General features: G+C 49.6%; 1 protein-coding gene across 1 annotated transcript; it reads right to left on the bottom strand.

Annotated features, from left to right (window-relative positions):
* Nucleotides 1-484: 484 nt before the first annotated feature.
* GATA3 (GATA binding protein 3) lies at nt 485-20,401 on the bottom strand (the record flags this gene model as incomplete). Its single annotated transcript, XM_084264960.1, has 5 exons — nt 485-1,963; nt 8,165-8,290; nt 13,991-14,136; nt 17,014-17,619; nt 20,161-20,401. The coding sequence occupies 5 exons, from the start codon at nt 20,399-20,401 to the stop codon at nt 1,679-1,681; spliced, it is 1,404 nt and encodes a 467-aa protein (XP_084121086.1). The 3' UTR covers nt 485-1,678.
* Between the last annotated feature and the right edge of the window lie 5,214 nt (nt 20,402-25,615).

Genomic DNA, 25,615 nt, shown 5'->3' with positions numbered 1-25,615 from the left:
GGGCCTTGCCATACCTTTGCACTTATGCCAGTCCCACATTGTCCTCTACACAGGTTTGCCACTGTGGTGGCCACAGTTGACTGAGACCAAAAGGGATCCATCCCATGTGCAAGCTCGACAGTAGGCTGGGCTGAGGTTCAGGGGACAGTGAGGACACACAGGACAGTGGGGTTACACTAACATGCAGTCCATTTATTTTTGAGGGTTGGGTTGGTTTTTTTCCTTTGTTCTGTGCTGTTGTGGGTTTCTTTATATATATATATATATATATATCAAGCCAGCACAAACACTGCGTTGGCCATCAGCATGAGCGCAGAGACACACATTCCCATACCCAAGGCAACTAAGTAATAAATACCATCAAAACAAATTTTTCAAAAAAAATAACCAAAGAAACATATTTCTTTCCCCCACCCCAAGCACAAAAGACTTTTAAGTCAACAGAATTTAATCTAGTTTATTCTCAAAAAAAAAAAAAAGGAGGAAAAATATGAAAACAAAATAAAACAAAAAAAAAAGCAGGTCTTATCACTAGCAGTAAATAAATTTGTACAACCATTCAGTCTGTATAACAGGATGAAATAAATCTACATCTTTCTTATTTTGGTGCGTTGAATTATACATACAAACAACAATTACAGGAACTTGTTCACAATGCATATAGACCTGGAGAATGGCTATCCGAAAAACCCCTTGTTGGCAATGTCTGCATGTTAACACTGATTGCCTGACACCATTGGTACTTCCTATGTAAAAGGCCCATGGCCCGAAATGAATGATCTCCCTACAGGTTTTATTTATTTAGTTATTTATTTAGTAAGTTAGTTAGTTAATGCATCATCAACACCGTTCTAGCCAGCCCCCTCCCTCTTCCCAGAAACAAAAAAAAAAAAAGGAAACCAAAAAAACCAACCAAAAACCAAAAAAAACCAACCAACCAACGGAATAAAAACCAAAATACAAATAAAATAAAAGGAGAAGACATGACTGGCAGTTGGTCCATTTGTTTGTAAGACCGTGTTTCCTCTTGGTCTGCATTGTTTATTTTTCTGTTTGTTTTTTTCTTTTTAATTGTCCTCCCGTCCTCTTTCTTTTCCTTTTTAAAAAAAACAAAAAAACAAAAAAAATTTCTCTTGGAGTCCTTCATGCCTTTTTCTTTACAGCTTCCCAGATGCAATAAAGTCTTCCTCAAATGTACAGTATTTCTTACAATATAAGTTATATGCAATGTTCAGCGGTTTTTATTTTATTTTATTATTTTTTTTTTCACAGCACTAGAGATCCTGTCCAATAGGGAATGCAAGTTCTGAATGGCTTATTCACAAATGGTATCCAGATTCAGTGGGTAAGAATACATAGACGCCATAGTGAGTTCCTTTAAAAAGTGGCAAACATCATTTTCTTTAAACTTTTTTTTACTTTTTTCTCTTTTTTTCTTTTTTTTTCCTTTTTTTGGTGCTTTTTGTAGTTTTTTTTTTCTGTGGGTTTTGTGATTTTTTTCCTCTCTCTTACGCCTTCAAATAACATTTTTATTTAACTTTTTCTTTTTTTTTAATCCTTTTTACCCCCTCCCATTTGATTTGGGATGTCAGACCCATAACCACACGCCTGCAAAAATGCAAGTATATAAAGTAAATCTCATTTTGAGACTGTAAGCATTCAGCAGGGAAGTCTCTTGCTAACCCATAGCAGTGACCATACTGGAAGGATGGTGAGGTCCGAAGGAGAGGCTGGATGGAGGATGCATCGGTGTCGGTGTAGTCAGCATGTGGCTGGAGTGACTGAAAGGTGAAATGTGGCTGATGGAGGACATGTGTCTGGAGAGGGCGGCGGGGTTAAAAGAGCTGCTCTTGGGAAAGTCTTCAAGGTTGTCATGGACCTTTTTGCACTTTTTGGATTTGCTAGACATTTTTCGGTTTCTGGTCTGAATTCCTTCCTTCTTCATAGTCAGGGGTCTGTTAATCTAAACAAAAATCAATTATTTTTTTTGTGCTTCCATCCTTTGTCCCCAGATCACTGTGGGATTTGTCTGTCCCATACCCAAGCAGCCCCAGGGATGTGCCCAGGACCAACTGTAGAGTCAGCAGCCCAACCTCCTCCCATTGTACACCCCATGTGCCACAGCTACACAACTTCTCCCCATCATGCCAGATCCCACCAGATCCCACCAGGAAATCCCAAGTTCTGTTGAAATTTCTGAAGATGACAGAAAATTGCCAGCAGAGCCTCACAGGAGCAAAACATACCCGAATATCTCACAGCGGCTGAAAAATTTCAGCTATCTGCACATTAGGTAATTGCACCATGTTTAGGAACGAAACCAATCATTATCACCCTGAAATATTCCCTGCAGACACTGTCTCACCCCGAGGCTTCCTGACTGATCTAAAACCATTAGCAGCAAGAGCTGCTGGGATTTCAGTGCAAACTTTCACAGCAGCCTTAGGGAGCTGGGCAAACTCTTCATGAAAAGGATGGGTGTTTCTCTTACTGTTCTTTCAAAACAGTTTGCTTTGACCATCCTTTCAGGTTTGTTTCAGCCTTTACGGTTTATTTCTGAAGTCTTACAGGGTGGTTTTGGGGGTGTTTTTAGGCCTAGCACAAGTATCTGTGCTGCCAAACAGAGTGTTTTCTACTTGTGGGCAAACATATCTCAAGGAAAGGTAAGCATTATATTCTTCTGCATGAATATACACAACAGTAGTGACCACCCATACACCCATCAAGGCTAGGAAACAGTAGCAAAAGGTCTGTTCGACCTTCTGTATGAAACTCTTGTCACTGCATAGAAAGGCAGCATCACAACATGCATCAACACAGGTACCATCAAAACCCCAAAGACAACACTTGGGAAGGGATGTGTGAATCCAAGATCTATAAACATCCTTAAAAATCTGGAGCTGGGAGTCTACATGGGGAGTTGTTCGGGTCTTGTACTGGCTCCTCCACAGAATTTCACCCATAGCAGAGAGCAGGAGAGGCCACCAAACCACTCTGGGGCTGAACACCCCTTTTTTACAATAAATCTGAGCATGACACAAGTGTTGATGGATATTCTGCAAAAGGGCAAGAAGGGAGGGGAACTGGATCCACTATCCATTGGGAATTGCTGTCTCTACCCTGGTGAGAACAATGAAAAGAAGATGCTGCAAGGGTCCTAGGCAGAACTTCACTCGTAAGAAGTTAAATCAGTGCAAGGGACAAAGCACTCCCTTCTTCCAGATCACAGCCAAGTTTCACTTCTTGCTCATCAGCCACTGCTTGGTGCCTTTCCCCGCAGCATGGGAATCATTCACGGAATTCTCTCCCTGGGGGGGGCAGGAATACAATAGCTCCCTGTTACATGAGGAGGTGGAGGCATGGGGAGAGGAAAGACCAGGCTCATCTGCTCCAGTTTTGGCATCCCAAAGTTCGTCGTCTCAGGCTGAATAAGTGACCTCAGGCTCTCCGTACCAGCAATGATGGGAAACTTCATCTCAGCCCAAAAAGGGGTGAATAAAAGGCTGATTCCTCTATCTCTGGATAAGGAGACAGAGGGAGCAGCCCTGCTTGCCAGCAGCTAAAGGTAGGAAGGAAGAATCGGCCCATCTGCAGTCCAACAGCAGCCCTGAGGCAGTAACAAGCAAAAACCTCAAATGTCATGGGTTTTAAACACAACATCACCCGTCTCCCTGGCTTCCTGTCCTTTCCAGGGGAACAAGGATGCACACACAAGGAAGGAAAGCCCTTCGCTCCAGCTGGATGGCTGGAATAGGAAAGCTTTGCCTGACCTTTTTTAAATCAGCCAGCGGGGATGTGTTGCCCAGGTTCAAAGCCAGGAGAAAGCCCCAAGAAAGCCCCACCAAGCAGCAGTGCTAGAAGGAGACCTGGAAGTCTCGATCCCTGATGAATCCAGCTGAGATTTGGAGAGGCACACATGAGCCCCAGGCTCCCCACCTCCTAATGAAGATTTTCTTTATGACACAAAGGCCCAAGGGCAGCCAGAACTGATTTCCAGGTGAAGCAGCAAAGGTGCAAGCTCAGGACCTGATGATGGCAAAGCAACATCAGCCTGGGACCAGGACTGTGCTGGCTTTTGGAGCAAGCACTGGGTCCTCACCCTGTGTAGCTAGGTGTCATGTCCTGCAGGACAGTGACCACTTCCTCAAAGCAGCTTCATGTTTCACTCACTCTCTAAGAACAGGTTGGCCTATGTCATGATGTGAAAGTTAAGGATAGAAATACTAGTTTTGCTCAAGCTGGTGACAAAGCCACAGCCAGCCCTGCAACTGGGGTCAGGGATACCATCCAAGCTGTTAGCTGGGCACACCATCCTGGTGTATGTGGTCTTACCCTCCTAGCAAGTCCCTGACCCAAGTGCCCAACAGATAAGGACTCACATAAATGCCAGGAGGAGTGAGACCAGCAAGCTGGAATTCTTTCCACTGACTTCAAAGACCAGTCACGGCAAAATCGATGCGATCCCCAAAACATCAAAACCACAGACCCATCTCTGTTTCTGGGACAGAGAAGCAAGAGTCCTGGAGGGAAGACCTTCTCTATGAAAATTCATTGTAATAAAAATGATAAACACATGCCAAATTAAAATTAAAACAGCCCAACACATGTATATGAAATCCATTAATTTCAGATGGAGCCAATTAATTTTGGGCAGGAATTACGCTCTTTGTTTTATCGTATGCAAAGTACTGACTGCTTTGCCCTCAGGATGCATAGCCCTGCTTTAGGACATTATGAAAGAGGCCTTCTCTGAAAACTTTTACCATAAACAATGGCAACTCACTCATTTTTATGGGCACGGGCTGTACATCTCCAGCAGGTATACTACCACCCCTCCTTGAAGTGAGTGAAGGCTCATTCCCCTTCTAAGAAGGGCTAAAATAGCAAGGATGAGAACCTCGCATTCAACAGATCAAACCCAGGGGATAGTCCCAAACATTAGAGGTCTGAACTCGCTCTGACTGAAGACAATGGGATTTTGCCATTGACCTGAATAAGGTCCTGTCACTGAAGAGGATTTATCCTTCAGACATAGTCATTACAGTGTTGGGTTAATCTTTCAGGCTGGCTGTATCTTAGAAAGCACTCTGGGATGCCACAGGATGAAAGGCACAGTATCAATGTGAAATATTAGTCATTGTTAATACTGGTGTTAATGGAGACAGCTCTTGTGGAAGTCAGTGGGAGAAATGCCAGCAGCTTCACTAAATGCACCCCAAGACTATTATGATTATTGCTCATATCCTACTGACAAATGGGTTTGCTTAAGCAGTGGGAATCAACAGTAAAACAAATTGCTATGGCCCCTTGAAAACACTGCTCCATGAAAGAAGAGCTTTTTCACTGCATCATGCCCAGTGTGGACTTAGAAAACAGGTAAATTTCTTCTTCAGATGCACCCTAATGATCTGAAGGTCCAAGAAAAAGTCATTAAAGAAAAGACAAAAGCAGGAGAGAATGACTGTGGGTAAAAAAGCATCCAGGAGTTTTCTACAACCTAGCCTTGAAACAGGGTTAAGGCATCTGCCAAGCAGTCAAAGACCTTCCACTGGCATCGACACAACATTTTTTGCAGACATACTCAGCTCGTTGGGAGACACACTGGGAAAGACGTATTATGATGATCCTCTGTATTTCTGACACCTCTCCTGAGGGAGAACCCATGTAGATACAGCTACATAAGAGGAGCAGGACCACAGCCTACACAAGTGGGTCTTGCACTTCAACAGACCAGACCAACTTGCACCAGCCAAGGAACCTTGTCCATGTGCAACCCCCAAACTTCCTCCCCGACTTAGGCTGATTAAAGGATGATGCTGGTGGCATTCACCAGGCCATTAGCACAGCTTCCTAGGTCCTGTGTCCCACCAGCCATAAAGAGAAGGCACCTCCATGAAGCTACCCCCACCTTACCACTGGTCTCAAAAAATTCACTCGCATTTAGCTTCTGAAACACAATTTGGCCTTCATCATCAAAGCCTCCAAAGTCTTTTGGGCTGGAGAATAATGATCCAATTCTCTGCCATTGTGGACCTTTAGAGCTGAGGGTGGTATGTTAAAGGACTACCAGCTGTTGTTTCTCACTACAGTAGTAATTAAGCATCATCTTTAAAAAGTTTAAAAAAGAAAAGAGAAGAGGATCTACCCACTCAGAGCCAAATTTTAGTATCCTTGCCCAGTTACATTTCTGCACACGGTATCTCAGTCCTCTAGGGGTTTGTTTCATTTAAGCAGGTCCCATTAATGGAGTTGCTCATAGGGCAAGATGCTACTTGACTTTGGTAAGTAGCTGTGCTGAGCTTTTAAGCAGCTGTCGGTGTTTTTAATGAATATGAAAATGATTCCAATACGCTCAAGGCCTGCCCCATGTCACAAATTTCACAGCTGGATAAGAGTTTCCCTAAACAATGGATCTAGGGGTCAATTCAGGCCAACTAGATTCAGAATGTTAGTGTGAAAAAGAAAAGGATGTCTTCTTGAAGGTATATTTCCAGAGAACCTCAGCACACTCAGGACAACATTATAGACACCTTACAGGACATCCCTCTGGTCAGATGTCTACAATGCAGGTAGGCCTATTTGAAATCATCTTGCCACGTTTTATAGTCATGGGGAGAAGCTAGACCATCTTCAAGGGTACAAGTCATCCCATCCAAACGCAGGCACCTCCATCAAGTCCAATGAATGGCACCAGAGAAGAGCCTGTTTTCTTCAAAGGGCTTTGCTGGAGTACAGGGAAGCAGTGCAGGTATAGGTGTCCCTCCCTATAGATCTCCAAAACTCTGTGGTTTAAGCCCTACCACTGGCAGCTACAAGGCCAAAATGAAAACATACTGCAAGCATCGGCTCCTCTAGTGTAACTGGCTGACCTTGCTCTCTTCTTCCATGGAAATAGCAAACAGAGAATATTTTCTTGTGATATTCTGAGAGTTTTTACTCTGGGTCCAACCCCTTTGTTTGCAGTGATCACACTGAGAGTTTGATGACAAGCTTTGTTTGCTACATAGGACTCAGGACATGCTGAGACACCTGCCTACCAAAGAGTAAACACATTTTCCTTTTTTCCAAGAGAGATGCCTCTCACAGAACAGGTGAAAAATTACCCTGGTTGGTTTTGGGGTTTTTTTCTGCTTAATCCAAACTTGTTTACTCATCCCAAGAAACAGAAGAGCTTGAAATAACAAATGGAAGAGACTGAGACACCACAAGGGTTGGGTGCCCCATGGAAACCAATCTGCCTTTGATGTGTTTGTGTGGGTGGACATGAGGGCAAAACATAGCCTGAGATTCTAAGTCAAATATAAAGCAAGTGACCACTATGAAGAAAAAAGAACGGGGAAGAGGGGAAAGTGATATCAAAGCAGGGAAATTTAAGATTCTTTTCCTTATTCTGACATAATAATTCTTCTAATGCCGCATGTGGAATAAGAGTAACAAGAGTAGCCTTAAGACTCATTCATTAGCAGAAGACTTTTCAGATCCCTTTTAGCCAAAGCTGGCTTTGCATGGAGATATTAGATTAAATCTGCCAGCCACTTCATTCCATTTTTTCTCCTCTTCCATGACAGACACTTTAAAATTTACATCACAGGTTGAGGAGACTCTGCAACCCTCTAACTAAATCAAGTCCTTTTTGGTTTAGGAATCACTTGTGTCAACCAGGGCAAACACAAGACCTAAATAAATCGTCTTTGGGGATGGGTGGAGGGAAGAGACAAAGGCAGCCACAAACCCAAGAAAGATCTAAATAGGTGCTGGCACATTTTGCTTTTTTTTTTTCCCAGAGTGTGTATTTGCTGGAGGAACCAAGATACTCATAGAAGGGGTATCAGCTTGCAGGACAGCGTGTTGTCTTTTCCAACGCGCTGAGCCCAATCAGCAGCAGATAATGTCTCTCTGTGTTGATCCACCCCTCCTTTCTTGGCTCAGGCATGGGAAGGCTCTAACATTACCCATGGGCTGCCCTGTTTTATACTTCCCTGAGTCAGATCAGCTACATTTGAGGGGGTGCCAACTTGCTCCAACCCCCAAGGTCCCCAAAAGGATAAAGAAGGTCTCAGCACCACCCGAGACCTGAGATTGGAAATCCTTAAGTCAAAGAAGAGTTTGGACCATCAGGCACCGAAACTGAAGCCCAGTTGTTGAGTATTACAGTCACACTTACATTGTGCAGCTTGTAGTAGAGCCCGCAGGCGTTACAGACAGGATCGCCGTTGGCATTTCTCCTCCACAGGGTGGTAGTGGTGGTCTGACAGTTTGCGCAGGACGTGCCCGCCCTCCGGGCTGCAGACTGCGGGAAGGGTGGGGGGTGGGATAAGGGGAGAGAAGGAGAGGGAAAGAAAAAACACCCGTGTTAAAAAATAAAAAGGATGCAATCAGCAAAATCGCTGAGAAAGAAAACATCAGCCCTGCAAGACTGACGCACATCGGCAGAGGCCTCCAGAAACTGGCTTGTGAGAACAAATAATAATTTTGGAAAAAAAAATCCCCAAGGTACTTTAATCCCAAATTATATATGAACTGAATCAGGTGCCAAAGGGCATCCTAAAAGTAAGTGCTAAACCTCTGATAGAACTCATCAAAATTAGCAGCGCTGGCACAGCCCATTCCAGAGGGGAAAATATTATTTAAATGCCAACATGTCTTTCCATCTTAATTCTCTCAGACCCCCCCAGGGGTCTAATTCTGCAGTCAGGGCCTGAACCAACAATTGCCAGAGTCAATGGCATGAGTCACGCCGGCTCCAAGCAAGTGCTGGGTGAGACCCACGCTGAGCTCGGTGGGCAGCTGCTCACCGGGTCTGACCGCAAATACGGCCCGGTCCCGTAAATTCAGCTCAGCTTCAAAGGGCACAGGTTCCAGATCGGAAATAACACCGTGGCAAAGAGCGAGAATCCCAACTTTTTAATTACACCCTTCTGCATCCCAAACCTTCATGTTTATTTAAGGGCTGGTAGGGAGCCTGAAAGACGAATTTACCATTCCATAAAGGGGGAGGGAACAAGGGAAAATAAGTTTGCGCGTCAAGGTGTTTAAAGGAGCTTTCTTTTCTTGGCTGTGATAGTGATTTAGCAAAGCCAAAATTTAGCAAAGTTGCTCCTCTTCCACATGCATGAGTTGGTGTTTATCATTTAAAAACTGTAACTTTAGCGAATTGTCATTCTGCCACTGGAGGAGGAAGAGGAGTTTGCGGGCTCCTATGCGAACGCGTATGCATGCTTGCCTGTGTACAAGTGCCCACAGCTCCTAAAAAAAAGACCTTTAGATCCCCATCCTATTGCTTCTTCATCAACATGACACAGTCCCAGAGCTCTGATTTCATCCCAGCGCCGTTGCTTTCAATGGGACTGCTCATGTGCTTAAAGTTAAAACATGTGCTTAAGCGATTTGCCAGATCATAGCAATGCTTGGCACCTTGCAGAACTGAGCCTTTAATGCTCTCTTTTGTGCTCTTACTGTTTCAAATTTACCCCTCACCCCACACAGCCGCACACTGTAGCACATCCAACATTAAAAACAAAACAAAAAAAAAACCCACTCCAAAAAAACCCAACCAAAATCCTACCACATCTTTGGATACCGTACAACAAACCCAAAATGCAAACATGGACACTGGCACAACAGTAGTTTTAATACCAGCTCTTGTTAGGTCATGTTGCAATTTTAATCATAATTGAATGCGGCGTAGGTGGAAGAGGGGATGGGTTGGTTTTGTTTTAGATAGAGCAGGATTTTTACTTTTCTTTTAATTAGACAAAAAGGACTATCTAAAAAAAATAATAATAATAAAGTAAGTAATACGATGCCCATGAGCATTAGGGTGCATCACAGGGTGCCTGATCCGACAGCAAGGGGCTCTCGCTGCCTGCCCATGGGGATGGACTATAAACCATGCCGAAACAAGCCGACCTCCAGCCCGACGAGGCCTCTAGCTGACTTCCCTGTGCTGTCGATAAGCAGGAGCTGGGAACGGCGCACAGGTCTCTGGTTTGCAAAAATCCCAGTGCCAGCAGGAGAAGCATCCCACCTTGAACAGCGGAGCCCCGGACAGATGTGCCCGTGCACATACACACCTCAGTCCCGTCCCCCTCCAGACAGGACCATGGCCCCAAAGTTGATTCCCATCAAAATCAGTGGGTCAATACACATGCTTCAGGCACAGGATGGACACAACAGCTTGAAGACCTGGGCTCTGACCAAGACCCAGGGGCCAATTCAGCAGATCTCTGCCCCCCTCCACCCCAGCTCCTGTCGGCCGGCACGGGTGGCTCACAGGCTGGATTGAGTCTCTCAGTGGTAGCTTTGCCCTTATCAGACCCAAAAATCAAACCTAAGGAAATTTCTAAAAACCAGTGATATTTGACTCAGCCCACACAGGGGAAACATCCCCTTTGAAGATATTTGGGGTTTCTACATGGCACTCGCCGTAATTCCTCTCACGGCAAGTGCGTTCAGAAGACGCGCCCGATCACACCGCCTTGCTACGTTCACACACTCCCTGACATTAAGTAAACGCATAAATCACAACGTTCACTGTCTTTATAAAACCTTTTCCATCTGCCACACTTCCCCCTGCAAAACTTGAGCGTTGTGAGCTGTACATTTTAAACTCTCTGCTCTTTCGGTCTGGGGCTGCACCTTTTATGCTTTACCAACTTCGACTGGAGACACCGGCAGCGGGCAGGAAACAATGAATAATAACACTATTGTAAAACCTCCCAGCAATGGCATCTACTGACGCTAATCACCAGCCTGAGCCTGACCATGTAAGTAATGGGATGACTAACAGGGTGCCCCATATCATCCGTAGGACCAGAGCTCCTGGCCCAGGAGCGTGCGAGTGAGGCCACAACTTCAGAACCGCTGGCAATGATGAGGCGGTGGGGTTGAGGACAGTGCAGGAGGAAGGAAGCACCGATAAAGATGCTTTATTAAGAGGTGTTTTTTGGTGTCTGGATTCATATGGGGTACCCAGAAAGCTGTAAATGTCAGCTTCCTAAAACAAAAAAAAAAATAAAGACCGCACGTACACAGACCTTCTGAGAAAGTGACTACAATCCTTCCAAAACCAGCACGGCTGGAGATGGAATTGGAGATCTCTACATCCACACGGGTGGGGAAAGGAAGAAAATCCACAGGAAGGTTTTTCCCAGCAACATCAATGACCGGGCTACCATTGGCTTCAACAGGGGCAGGAACGGTCTCCAAGAGCTTTTAAGCAGAGCGGTGGCACTGTACCACCTGCCTGTTCCTGATGCCCTCGCCAACATCTTCAGATCTTCCACCTTCCTCCAAAGCAGATCTGTTCGAGCCCCCTCAACTGGTAAGGCTCCATCCATCTCCCCTAAAGGAAGCCCTTACAAAGACACCCGTTGATTTTAATAAAGTTTAGGTTGGGTTCTCAGCATCCAAAGGTTTATTTGCCTTCTCTCCCCAACCCATCAGCGTCCTTTCATTAGTTTCAGCATGCCTGGGATCAGAGCCTACAAAACCAGCCCAAGGTCACAGAGGAAATTTGTGGCAGAAGGAGAGGAGCACACACTGGATCCCCACCCTGAGCCTCTATACACGCGCCACCTTCCCCAGCTCGCTCGCCTTCACAGGTCAGGAAGGATCAAGTCAAGCCACAGACACACATCTACCTCTACGAACACAAAATGCAAACGTGGGCCCAGCCTTGGTACCTTTTTCGAGTTGGTTTTTTTTTTTTTTGGAGGTTAGCAAGGGAAAAAAAATTTAGATGCAAACAGCATTAGAAATGTTTCTTTTGGTGGGTTTTTTTTTTCCCCCGGGCAGTGCTGGAAAAAAAATACATATATAGAAAAAATCAAAAGTTCCCATTTAGCAAAGGCTGCATTCAAAGAGCAGGAACTTTTTTTTTTTTTTTAGCTTAAACTTTAACTAAAATGCCCAAGATTGAAGTGATTATGCAAGACAAGATCTCTCTTTTTCTTTCTTCCTCTTTTTTTTTTTTTTCCCCCAAGAATGACCTTTTACAATGTATTTATTTATATAGTTCATTTTACATGTGCTGGGCTGAGGGTGACTCGGGACATTCTTTCGTGGTTCCATCAGACACTTTTTGAAAGCTCTTTCCCCCCCCCCCTTCCCCTTTTCCAGCCGCTTTTCTATTCTGCCTCCCCCCTCCGCTTGTTTGGATACGCTCAAGCTCCTGTGTGTTTGGGCTGGGGAAACGGAGCTGTTGTTTAGGAGTTATCTCCAGGGCTCAGATATCCGGCAGCTTTTTCCTAGGAAGTTAACTTTACACATAAAGAAAGAACAAGGAAAAAAAAAAAAAAACAAAAAACAACAAAACCCACAAAAAAAACCCAAAACCAACCCAACGAGGTGTGTGTTTAAGACAGAAGAGCTGGGGGAAGGAGGAGAAGAGAACAAGAGAGCTGCCCAAAAAAAATTTAAATCCCAGCCTGTACTTCCCTCCCTCGAAAGCTTTTCCTTTTTTCTAATAAGGCTACGAAAGATGAGGGAAAACAACATTTTCCTATACAGGAAAAGCTATATAGGAAGGCGCAGAGAGATCCTGCCTCGGGCTGTGCTTCGCCCACGGGAAGTTTGGGAGGAAAACGAGCAAACCTTCATTTTCCCCCAAAACCCACACGGGCAGGCAGAGCCAACGCCACTGCCCCTCATAGCGTAATCCCTCCTGGGGCTGCAGGCTGCAAAGGCTTCCTGGTGCCTGTGGGAATAACACCGGTCCAATCTTGTGGGCATCTCACAGGTGAGGAAGCTGAATCCGTGCCTAAGACCGAGGCCGTGAGCATCTCCAGTGGGAACATGAAGTTGATGAACTACCCCACTCCTGCCTGCAGGATCTGGCCTCACACAACCAGATGGATCCATCCATCGGCTCAGAAAACCCACGGAGACACAAGAGCTGCTTTTTCTCTGCATTTTGAGCAGCCCCCCAGGAACCCGTCCACATCTTTAATCCTAACGAAACCAAACGTGCCTCCATTCAAAACATTCAATAACTTCCCAAGCAGGGAACACTTTTTTTCCCCTCCCCTGCTTGATATATATATATTTTTCCCCCCACTCGTGGTTTGCCTGATTATTTGCCAAATATACTTCAACACATTTATTAGCCGTGCCCACAGCTTCCAGACCTTTTTGTGGCTTCCAGGGAAATTCGTAAATGGATCACTGGGGATGCTGTAACACACTGCCTTTACATAGTACAGCTGTGAGTCTTGCAACTATTATTTCAAATATTTACCCACATTTTTCATTTTCCTCCAGTTTCTGTGGCCCTGGGCACACGCTCGGCTTCGTTCGCTCACCAGGCTCACTCCTACTTTGCCATTCCCTACTTCATGGCCTCACCACTCCAAGGGGGTGGCAGCTGCCCAACGGGCAGCAATGACACAATTTGAGACCCACATATGGTTCTGGTACAAATGATCACAGTGGGTTCAAGTTGTCAGTCAAGCATTTTGTAGGACCAAGTTCTAACCAGTGTCACAGCGGCACCCAGTACTCAGCTTGGGGCTCCCCCTCCATGACACTGTTAACCAAAGGGGATGCAGACACACTTGAAAGGGGAGGACAGCAGTGTGGAGAACCCAGGAGAAATCCTGTTCTACTGGTAATCTATTTGGTCACTAGGAAATTGTTGCTCTGCCTTTGTCGCCTGGAAAGCGCCACCATTCTTGGGTCACCACCCAGAAGCACTGTGCAGAACTATCTGCCCCATTGCAACCAGGGAGAAAACCCCATTCCAGTTTGCAAGAAGCCCTGGATTTTGATTTACTTTTGGTTTTAACCTGTTTTGCAGTTTTCAAGAGGACCAGACAGCTGAGGCCCACAGTGCCACAGAGAGCAACATCTCCAAGCATCCCCCCACTTCCTGCCCTCTGATGCAGTGGGACCAGATTTTGGAGCTGGCTGAGCTTCCCTGCCCATCCAGAGCTGCTGATATGATATAAAAGCTGCAGAAGAAGGAAAATAAAAAATAGAAAAGGAGACTCACCAGCCTTCTCTTGGGTTTGATCAGGGGCCGGTTCTGCCCATTCATTTTGTGATAGAGTCCACAGGCGTTACACAAATAGTGCCCGGTGCCGTCTCTTCTCCACAGAGGGGTTGAGGTAGCCCCACAATTTACACACTCCCTGCCTTCTGGAAACAAGAGAGCACATAGTTGACTTAGGGAAAGTGGAGGTAAAGGGGGCTGGGGAAACACACACACACACACACACACACAGAGAAAATAAAAGAGCCATCCAAACAAAAAACCAAAACGCCATAAACAACATCCCAAGAGACCCAGCCATGCCAGTCCCTGCCTGTCCTTTCCAAGCTCAGGATGCCCAAGCATAGGTCCAAGTTCATGGCACAGGCTGGGCCTCATCCTGTCTGTCTCCCCAGTACCAACCTACAGGCAGCATCAGGCCCATGCCCCAGCAACAAGAAGGATGGTGACAATGACAGCCCGAACCCCCCATTTGTGGCTTGAGGGGGTCCCCAAAGAAGCTCTCACCCCTCTCACAGGCCTCTCCTTAGCTGAAAATACCCCTTGCCCCATGTTGCCATACAGACCTGGCAGACCTTAGCAGGCTGTCCAGGAGCCTCCAAGCTCCTCCTGAGATGGATAGATACCAAATTTAGGTCCATCCTTCCCTTTCTGATGTGTGTGGGAACCTTGAAGTCACTTCTTGGGCACTGTCCTGACGCTGAGGGGGGCTGCATGAGCTTGGGAAGGAGTTTCTCTGGCTTCAGGTCAAACATCAAAGACCCTCAATATAATCACAACTGAAACACCTCTGCAGCCCCAGCCAGTACACAGACACTTTGCCAGTCCCCACTATGGATTCATTTGCAATTAAGCTTCCACCACCGGACCTGTAGAAAGCCCTCTGCTTTCCCACTGCATCCTCAGCCTGATGGTCCATCCCTAACATCTGGAATCCCAAACAGCCCTGAGCCTGCCTGAGCCCTGATTAAGGTCTTTCCCTCCTTTTTCATTTTTTTTTCTTGGTGGGTTTCCCTCCCAGGTTGGAGGAGGGAACTGGGGGGGAGGACAGGAGGAGGGGATGCCTCTCGACTGCTTTCAGAGAGTTGAGTGGTTTTTGTTGGGTGGTTGGGGGTTTTTCCTTGCACCTAATGACACTCCCAGCCCATCTGAGAGCATCACAAGACCTCATCTGGCCAGAGCAGCGCTAACTCAGCACAGAGCCGGCTCCCCGCTGCCCCAACCCGTGTACGTTCGAACAAGAAGGCATCCGCGCCCTAACCACAAACGGCAACCGTTTTTCCAGGGCCTTTGCGCTAAACCCCCCTCCTCTCACCACCACCACCACCACCCCCAAACAACAACAACAACAACAAAAAAAAAAGACATTTGCAGCCGTTTCTCCCTCTTTCATCCTGCAAAAACACCCCCTCCCTCCTTTTCCTCCAGCACTAACCCCCTTTGTCTGCCAGCTTCCCAGCTTGCTAAAATCAACTTTAAAAAAAAAAGAGAGAGAGAGAGAGAGAGAAAAGGTGTTGCTCCTGGGGTTGGTTTATCACGAACCGCAGATGTGTCTCTCTCGAAGGTAAAGTTAACAGAAAGTGGCAAAAGGAAAACAAGAAGCCGGAGGGGGGGCGGGGAAAGAAGAGGGGGGGTTGGCGAGACGGTTTGAAAATACCGCGCAGCCTGTGCCCCGGCGGGAGCTGAGGCTCGGAAGGCTCCGGGGAAAAGCACAGTACGACCCGGTTGGAGAGAATAAACCGGTCCCTACCCAGGTCCGTACCGGGGCCAGGCGGGGATCGACTCTCGCTAATACCCGGGTCGTTTTGGCCCCTCCGGTTAAACGGGGCAGCCGCTCCGGGGCTGTTTGAGTCTCTGTCCTTCTCTTTTGTTTCACTCCATCTCTCTCTTTTTCTTTCTCTCCTGCTTTCATGTACAAAACATACAGGTCTGGGTTTTTTTGTCACTCTAACCGCATCCGGACTCTATTAAAGTTCCTGGCGCTGGATAAACAATGCAACTGTCGCGTGCAGCAGTCTGAAAATAATTGGATTAGCTCAAACATATCAGCTAAATAGAGACAGTCCCTGCTCAGACAGACAGAGTAAATGTCACCCTGGAAAAACCCTGAAAACTGATCTCATTCATGCCAGGCAACCCTGCAGCAGCCTCCTCGGAAAAAAAAAAAATAGAGAGAAAAAAAGAAAAGGCAGAAAGAAAGAAAAAAGAAAAGAGTTTTGACTAATAGCCCTTTCCTCTGCACACACACCCCTCGTTGCACACCAACGTCCGAGGAGCTCGGACCGTTCAGTCATCGGGAGCCTGAGCCGCGCAACACCCCCACAAACCTCACACCACCACCCCCCATTCCTCCGAGGGGTGTGCCCAGCGCTGGGACACCCCCCACCCCCACCATCTCTTCCCCGAGCCTTGCGGCCAGGGGGATGCTTTTAGGGTCTCGAATTGGGGGTGGTCAAAGACCTTGGGATGGAGCTGGATGGGGTTGAGGCGGGGGAAGGGGGGGGGGGGGGGGAGGGAGGCGTGTGTGAGCTGCCCCCACAGCCCCAAGGAAAAGCTTCCCCGTATCTCCGGGCGCCGCATGGGAAGAGGCCCTGGGAAGAGCGAGGCGGAGGGCAGGCGGGGGAAGTTGGCCGGGATTTAGTGGCATTATTAAAACACAGAGAGGTACACTAATGTTGTGGTTCCCTAGGTTTCGCTTCCTCCTTAGGCGCCGCAGCTGAGCACACCGTAGGCGCTTGAGGTGGCAGAGGGGGCCGGATCGCCCCCGGGGCCGGAGCCTTGCGGCAGCAGTGAGAGGGAGTTAGGGCGGGTGGGGGGAAAGTTTGGGCTCCTAGGCCGACGTGCCTGGGGTTGTACCCCTGGCCCGGGTTGGACAAGAGTGAGTTTGGTTATAAACTCAGCGAGGCAACCTGTGAGGAAGGTGAAGCTGCCCTCCCCAGGGGCTTCAGCCCGCGCTGTCTTCATCACACGGATGCTTGTGCGCATCCCTCTGCAGGGTGTAGCTCCATCCCTTTACACCCCACTTCCCTCCATCCCTCCCCCCATAGCTTCCTCTCCCCGAGTAACGGGGATGAAGAAGCCAAAAGCCCTACCTGTGCTTGACCGTGCTTTCGGTCGCGATTTACAGCCGAACCCGGTAGGAGATCCTCCTAAGAGGCTACTGGGGGGAAAAAGTCCAGAGCCATATTCTGGGACATACGGTGGGTAGGTAGTGATGGGGTGATGAGCTGAGGAGGTGGCTCCTCCTAAAGAGGCCATGCTGCTCCGAGAGTGAGAGGACTCCAGCTTCATGGTATCGGCCAGGGACACCTGGTATTTGATGCATTCCTTCTCGTCCTGCCGGGTGGAGCCGGTGGAGCCGGGAGTGGAGATGGACGGATCCGGGGACACATCTTTAGGAGGGGTCGGTGGGAAGGTGAAAAGGTGCGGGCTGGAGTGGCCGGCGGATAAAGTGGAAGAGGAGGCGGGTGGGTAGACGGAAAGGGGTCCCGGTGAGCTGTGATGGATGGAAGTCTTGGAGAAAGGGCTGAGGTTCCAAGGGGAAGCGCTGTGGTGGCTGCTCAGCGCCTTGCTCCCGTCCAGCCAGGGCAGCGAGCCGTGCAGCAGCGGGGGGCGGCACACCTGGCTCCCTGTTCGGAGAAAGCACAGAGAAACGCCCGTTAGACTCCCTTCGCCACCCTTGCAAACCCCCCCTGCGGATGCCGAGCAGTACCCCCCACCTCCCTCCTTCCCAAAGGAAGCTCAGCAGGAGCGGGAAGCAAGCAAAAGGACATTTGACTCAAACCCCCTCTCCCTTTTAAAATTAAAATGTAAAAGGCGCAATAGGCGGAGGTGGCAGCCCCCGATCCTGCTCGGGAACGGGGTGTCCGGGTCGGGAACCCCCCGAGTAGGGATGCCAGTCCTGAGACACGGAATTTGGGGAGCCCTGCTTCACTCTCCCCCTTTTCCAGACAATCCCACGTGGATTTAGAAGCGAAGGTCCCGTGTGAAACCGCCAAGTCCCGACTCCAGAAATCATTTTCTGTATCTTAGCTGGAAAATAATTTCCCCGAACACAGCCGTGGGCTATTCTGGCCAAACGAAGAAGACCAGAAGATGCCCTCAGACGGGATAATAACCTTTCCCAACAGAGCTGATAAACTTTGCAAACCGCCCGGCTTGTCCTTTTTTTTTTTTTTTTTCCCTCTCTTCCACAAGGCTGCACATAATTGTCAGGCTGATTTTTCGTGGTGAGATGGCACATGCAGGGAGTACCAAGCTCCTCAAAAGAAACTCTGCATCCCCTGCTTATGACAAGAGATCCTTCACTTTTGTTTTAAAATATAGATCTGGATTTGGGAAAAAAAAAAAAACCAAACAAAACCAAACAAAAACCACCCACAACAAAACCCTAGATTTACTCAGACCTTTTTTTCTTTGGTTATGAACGTTCTTAAAGGATGGTACCTAATATTTTCAATTAATCGCTGCCCTTGTTTAAAAGAATACATATATTTAAAAAATCAAATCTACACAAATCCACCTCGAGTTCAGCATATGGCTGTGAGCTGAAAAACACAGTTATTCAACTGGAGGAGAGCAAGTTTGTGCCTGTTAATAAAGCTCTGAAATGCATTGACATCCAGAGAGCCTTAACAGGTATCGTGATATATGTATGCAGGCTGCTAAACATGCAGGAGAGATGCAAACACGGATCTGTAAAGCCACGGAGAGTTAGAAGAGCTGGTGCGATGTGAACAAGTATGTTTGCACCGGAGCTTGTGCGCCTCGAGATAATCTCCAAGTTAGTTTTCACCCTACTAGACATTTGTGAACAATACTGAAAGTAACTGCTCGAAAGGAAGGGAAGGTGGGTTATACGAATAGAAAGGGTCAAGATTCATTATCTGCTCCAGGAAGTAACATAGTAAATAATATTCAGACTAGATCAGAGAGACCGCATTTCCACTTTCTGCTGATATATTGGGAAAAAAAGATATGAAAAGAAAAGAAAAGAAAGAAAGGACAAAGGCTGCTGATCCTTAGAAATAATTGTTTTAAAGGGACTAATAGCAGAACAATGCAGTTACTGAGCGGAGCCTAATGCAGGCTCGCACTCAACAAGTAGCTGAGTGCTGGGAGCAGCCCCCTGAACCCGGCTCGGCTCCATCTCCACTCGCTCATCCCACTCTCTTCTCCTTGATTTTGGGGTGATTTCCATTGCAAACTTCGGGCTTTTTTAGATTTGCTGCTACAGAGGCCACTCTCTGGCTTCAGGAATCAGCATCTGCTTTTTCCTCTCTTTTTTTTTTTTCTTTTTTAAAAAAAATATAGTTTTCTCCTTTCCGTGTTTTTTTAACCACGCAGGTAAACTCCAGTTAAAGATACTGGATCAATCCAATCCTTCCTAAAAAGATGCCACCAAAACATTAATCGCTCTGTGGACCTGGGCCGCCTTGGCGCCTCTCAAAAAGCTGTTGACCCAGGAACAAAATTCACATCGTGGATCACTCCCTTCCTGCAGGACCCACAGGAAAACACACCGGATCCGATACCTGATTACACCACGGGATTTTTAATACCTTTCTTTTCTTTCTTTCTCATTTTGAACACACGCCGTGGTGTGGCCCTGGATACGTGTGCAAAACTTTCGACCCGAGCCTAACAAGCTCACCAAGTGCGAATGAAATAGCCCAAGCGTGAGGACAGCAGGGTCATTTTCACACCCCTGCTCCCCAGTTTGCTTTTCTTCTCCAGAGCAGCTTAATCGTGAAAAAAAAAAACCAACCCTAAACACCGTATGAAAACCATAACTGTTAACCTAATTAAAGGTGGGGGAACTAAAGTGAAAGAGAGAGGGAAAGAGGAAGAAACCAAGAGAAAGGTGAAAGAGAGAGAGAGGAGAGAGCAAAAGAGAGAAGGGAGAGGGGAGATCGATAAGAGAGAGGAGAAGAAGAAACGAGGAAGAAGAATAGTTTTTAAAATATAGAGGGAAAAAAAGAGCAACGAACCCTAAATTTTCATTGATTTCCAATAAGCCAGCTCAAAAATCCACCCGTGACGTAGTTTCCCCGCCGGCAGGAGAGCTGCCGGGGTCTGCCCGACGGCAACCGGGCCGGCGGGGCTCGGGGGCAGCGCGGAGTCAGCGGGGCTGCCCCGCGGGGTGCCGGGGTCTCGCTGGGGACACTCACCGTGGTGGGCCGTGGGGTATCTCTGCACGGTGGCTCTCACGGAGTTGCCGTAATACGGAGGGACGGGGTTGCCTTGTCCGTCGATATTAAAAAGTACATCCACTTCCTCGGCGAGAGGATACTGCGTGGGGTCCATGTAGGTATGGCCAAGCGTGGGGTGATGCGAGTCCGGGTGCTGCCCATTGAGCACGGCCGGGTGGTGGTGGCTCACCCACCGCGGCTGGTCCGTGGAGACCTCCATCTTCCGCGCTCGCTGCTCCGCTGCTGCTCTTCTTCCTCCTCCTCCTCCTCCTCAGCAAGGCGCGGAGGGCTTGAGATAGGAGGGGGAGACGGTGCTGGAGTTATGCAGAGGAGGGGGTGGGGGGAAGTGCTCGGCGAGTTTGGGGATGTTTCTGGTTTAGGTTTAAAGTGGAGGGAGGGGGGGGTTATGGTGATAAACGATCGATTCCGAAAAAAAAAAAAAAGTTAAAAAAAAAGGGGGAATATAATAAAAAAAGAAAAAAGGGGAAACAAACAAACTCAGGGAAAAAAATCTCTACGAAGTGAGATCCCCTCGGTATCTTCCGCTCTTCTGCAGATGTTTCTCTTCTTTGATCACCTGTAACGAGAAAGAGGAAAGGAGCACAGAGAGAGAGAGAGAGAGAGAGAGAGAGAGAGAGGAGGCAGGGAGAGAAACGTGCTTGAGAAGTTCTGAACTTTAGCACCTGACTTTTTTAGGCAGGAGAAAACCCATCCCATCCTCCGGCAGCCATCCCTGGGAAGCGCCTGCTCTGCCCTGGACCCACCTCTCCCCAGCGTCTCTTTCTCTTTCGCTCTCTCCCCTCCCGGCTCGGAGCGCAGCCGAGCAGCTCTGACCGCGCTCAGGTCTTACTCTCTTCCCTCTTTTTTTTTTCTTTAGTTAAGTCGTCGCGGTTGTTTGTTTATTTGTTTATTTGCTCAATTTGCACCTGAGAAGCTCCAGCGGCTTAAGCTGGTGAGAACTTGTGCCATTCGCTGCTCCGCAGCCTAGAGCCACTTTGATTGCTCATTAATTATTATGCAACCGAGAAAAGGGGGGAAGGGGGGAAAGTATTGGGGGGGGGGGGAGGGCGGGTAAAGCGATGGTGAAGAGGGTGGGGGTGAAGGGAAGGAGCGACGGGGGGAAAGGGAGGGAGACAGGAAAAAAAAAAAAAAAGAGAGAGAGAGAGAAGTTGCTAAAGAAATTCCGCACAAACCTTGGTAGAGAAGCAGTATGTGACCCAGGAGGGATGAAGCTGAAAGTGCTTGATCAGATCAGATTGTGCTCCCTCGCTCGCCCTAATTTTTTTCCCTATTTTTTTTCCTCCCTCTCGCTCTCTCTCTTTTTTTTTTCTTTTTTTTTTCTCTTTCTCTTTTTTTTTTTTTTTTTTTTTTTTTTTTTTACAGGGAAGGCATTCTTTCTGAAAGGAGCAGGATGGCGCCAGCCGGCTCAGTGCTTACAGACAGCTGTGGCGAGACGCAACTTAAGGAGGTTCCAGTGTCATAAGCCTGGGGGAGGCGGAGCCTGTCCCCGCCTCAGGAGGGGACCGGCGGGGCGCACCGGCCGCCTCCGCGCTGCCCCCGCTGCGCACCCGCGGGAACCCCCCTTTTACCAGCTTTATTTTTTTTAAATTACCCCCTCCCCCTTTTTTTATTTTTTCTTTAAATTCTCCCTTTTTAAGAAGGAAAAATAACTTTTCCCGCTAGCCGGAAAAACTCTACGAGTAGCCACTCCTGGAGGTCGTGAGTGGAAAGGACAGGTTGGGTTCTCCTGCCGCCACCCTGAGAGACGCGAAGAGGGACCGGAGCCCCCAAGGGAGCGAGGCCGGGCCGAACCGGGGATGTGTCGGCAGGTGCAGGACCTCCGGGGGGGCTGAGCACCTGAAATAAAGCTGCCTCTCCTCCTACACCGGCGGGTTGTGAGCTGCCCCACCGCATAAAGGATTTAATTTTATTTTTTAAAGGATATAAGCGCAGAGAAACGGCCGCGTTTGGAAATAACACGATTTGGGGGCTGTTTAAAGTGGGTTTAGGGTGGGTTTTGGGGTTTTTTTTTTCACCTCCCAGATTCACTGGAGACCCCGGAGAAGCTCAGGCAGGGACAGGGAGGCTGCGCGAGTCTCAGGGCAAGGGGAGAGGGACGCTTCCCGCCCGCGGCGGGGATGCAGGAGGGACCCCCAGGCGCCCCGGTCCCGTCCCCGCCGACCCCCCGCGGGCTCCGCGCCCGCAGCGCCGCCCGCCGCGCCGCAGCCAATGGGGGGTGAGCAGGAACTAGGACGCCGGCCCTGGGAGGCGCTGATTGGCTGTCCGCCCGCGCCCCGCCGGCCGGCCCGGCCGCTGCGTTGAGCCAGGGCATCCCCTAGCGGCCCCGCCGGCACGGCACGGCTCTGCCCGGCCCGGCACGGCTCTGCCCGACTCTGCCCGGCACATCTCGGCTGTGCCCGGCACGACTTGGCACGGCTCTGCCCGGCACGGCACGTCTCGGCTTTGCCCGGCTCTGCCCAGTTCTGTCCGGCACGGCTCTGCCTGGCACGGGTCAGCTCTGCCCAGTTCTGCCCGACCCTGCCCGGCACGGCACGACTCTGTCCGGCTCTGCCCGGCACGGGTCTGCTCGGCACGGCACGGCACGACTTTGTTCGGCTCTGTCCGGCTCAGCTCTGCCCAGTTCTGCCCGGCACGGCTCTGCCCGGCACGGCTCTGCCCGGCACGGCACGGCTCTGCCCGGCACTTCCCTGGCACCTCGGCCCAGGGCACTGACCAAGGAACAATTCCGGGACCAGGGAACTGGCAAAGTGAAAGGGAGGGGAAGGAGAGGAACACGGAAAAGAGAGAAAGGAAGAGGGAAAGAGCAGTAGGAAAAGGAAGAGGGAAACGAAAGAGAGGCAGGAAAAACGAGAGAAAGACGGGGAGAGGGGAAAAAATATGTAGAAAGGAAACAAGAACAAGGAAAAAAAAAAAGAGGGGAAAGGGGGAAAAAAAAAATAATAAAACAAGGACTAGAAAAAGTCACTTACAAGGTGCCTCTGGGTGCTGCCTCTCCGCACGCCGGCAAGAGAGTGTCTACCCGGGTGCGAAAGGAAGCGTCTCTCGGGACTTTTTATACAGGGGGGGTCTAATTAGAAACTGGGGTTCTGCGGCGGCGGCCGCGCAGCGCCGTTGCCCCCGCCGGGGCGGTCTCAGGTCGGCGGGGCCAGCGCCGTTCCCCACGGCGGCAGCGCGGGGCTGGACTCTACCTGGAGCCTGGAAATGCCTCCACGGCGGCTCCGGTCCTCGACGGACGGAGTTGAGCTTCCAGGTGGATGCTCCAAGTCCTTCCCCCCGTTTTAAAGCCCGGTGTCAAGACCCCGGTGTGGCCCATCGGGGCGTGGGGACATAGAGACACCGCTGGGGCTTCGTGTTTCTCGGTGGGGATGCACATATATATATATGTATCTATTTTAGTTAATGATAATAATAAAAGCCGCCTGGGACAGGTATACAAGCCGGGGAATCAGCTGTGCGTTGGGGTCGGTGCAGCCCAGCCTGGGGAGGGGGACACACAGCTGGAAACGTGCCGGGCTGGGAGCGCCGGGGGGTGGTATGGACAAATCAGTATGGGGGTGACAGGTCCGGAACCTCCTGGGAACTGACCAGGGGATCGGGAGAGGCTGCGGCGGGGCCGGACTCGGAGCTGCCCCTCGCTCTCCAGCCTCGCCGACGCCGGCGGGGCCGAGCGCCGAGCCCCGCCGCCCGGGGGGAGCTGGGCACCGCTCCCGGCAGCCCATTAGGAGGACGGGGAAAGGAGGGGGGGCTGCTGGGGTGGGGGAAGGATGCTCATGGCCCTCTCCGACCTGTGGGCTTTAACTAGCTCCGGAACAGCTCGTGTTTCCTCTCTCCCCCCAGCTAGACAAGAGTCGCTATGCCTGCAGCTTTATTTTTTTTTTGGGGGGTGGGCTGCCCCCTCCTTTCCCTACCCGTTTTTGGGGTGCACTGTGAGGGAAAAGGGGGTGGGGGGGTAACCAGCGGGATCCTTCCTGGTGTGCTAGTCGGGATGCCCCGCCGTCTCCCTCCACACCGAGCGGACCCACGGCTGCTCCCCCGGGCGCCCCGGAGTTATGGGGGGCGGCGGGGTGTCCCATCACCGGGTGGATCCCTTGCTCATCCCTCCTCCTTGGGGAAAACTGGCAAAATTCTTTTGAGAGGAGAAGGAGGAGGACAGCAAAGAGGGGAACATCATTTGCAAAGCATTTATTTGCAGGCAAGAGCACAGATTTTTCCCACCCCCCGGAGTTACGCGTTTTATGGACGTGATGCTGAAGTGTCTCCTTGGGATTTGCCCCTTTATCCCCGCTCCCCAAATCTCTCCAGACCCGAAGGAGACCCTGCGGGGTGAGGGTGGTGCCCAGCACTTGGGAAAAAGTCACGTTAAAATAAATCGCTTTTGACCTCTGCGTTGATGGGGGGGGTGGGGGTGTCTTAATGCCAAGCTGTGATCTTTGGGCAGGTGAGCTGAGAGTACCAATCCCTCCTTCCCACAGTTACAGCCCTGGGACCTACAGCCGTGGGATCACGGGAGGGGAATTTCCGTCTGGAGGTCACAAAATTGCTGAGACACGGAGAAAACGTGCCTTTCCCCTGTCCGGGGGTAGGGGGAAACCGCTCTTTGGAGGGCACGGAGTTTTAATGCAAAATAAAATTACTGAAATTTAAAAATAAAAAAAAAAACCCACCAAAAATTAACCAAATAACTACACCGAGTCTGATCAGCGGCGTGGGGGAAGAAATGGGAAGAGCACTGAGGGCCCCAACCTGTCCCGACTCGGGGGGGGGACAGGCGGTGGCACGGCGGGACCCTGTGCGCTACCTCCCTCTCACAGCCCAAATTTCGGGAGGACACCCTCTTTCAAACCAAGATCTTTTTTTTTTTTCACCTCTTCTCTGCATTCCCCCCCCCACCCCCCACCCCCCCCATTCCACACACCCCCCCCCCCACCCCCACCCCTTCCTGGCCTCTGTAGCCGTGATTTTCCTATCCCTTTCCCAGCCGGAGGGAACCTGTGGTGGGGAGGACAAAACCACCCTCCTCCGAAAAGAAAAAAAAGGGAAGGGGGGGGAGAGAGAGAGTGAAATCATTTTCCCCCGGGTTAATCTCTGATCCCGGGGGTTCTGCGAGGAGTGCTGGCCTTGACCGTCCTTTTCCCAGGCTGCAGCTGCAGATCCATCACCTCGCCGTTCCCCCCCCATCACCTCCCCCCCCACCCCCGGCAGCCCCCAGCAGGGTTTCCAGTGACAGCTCGGCGTTAATAGGAGCCCATTGTTGGAGCAATTAGCCCCAAGCTCGCCACCAGCAGTCAGATAAGGCTCGGGGGTTAATTCTGCTGTGTGGGGGAGCGGGCAGCTGGGAGCGGGGCTCCAGCATCCCTCCTAGCTGGGGGGGGGGCTTCGAGAGGGGGGGCGGGGGGAGCGAGGGAAAGGGCTC

The sequence above is a fragment of the Gallinula chloropus genome (genome assembly GCF_964237585.1).
Source record: "Gallinula chloropus genome assembly, chromosome: 1".
Lineage (NCBI taxonomy): Eukaryota > Metazoa > Chordata > Aves > Gruiformes > Rallidae > Gallinula > Gallinula chloropus.
Note: the sequence above shows the minus strand (reverse complement) of the source record. Positions and strands in the feature narration are given on the sequence as shown.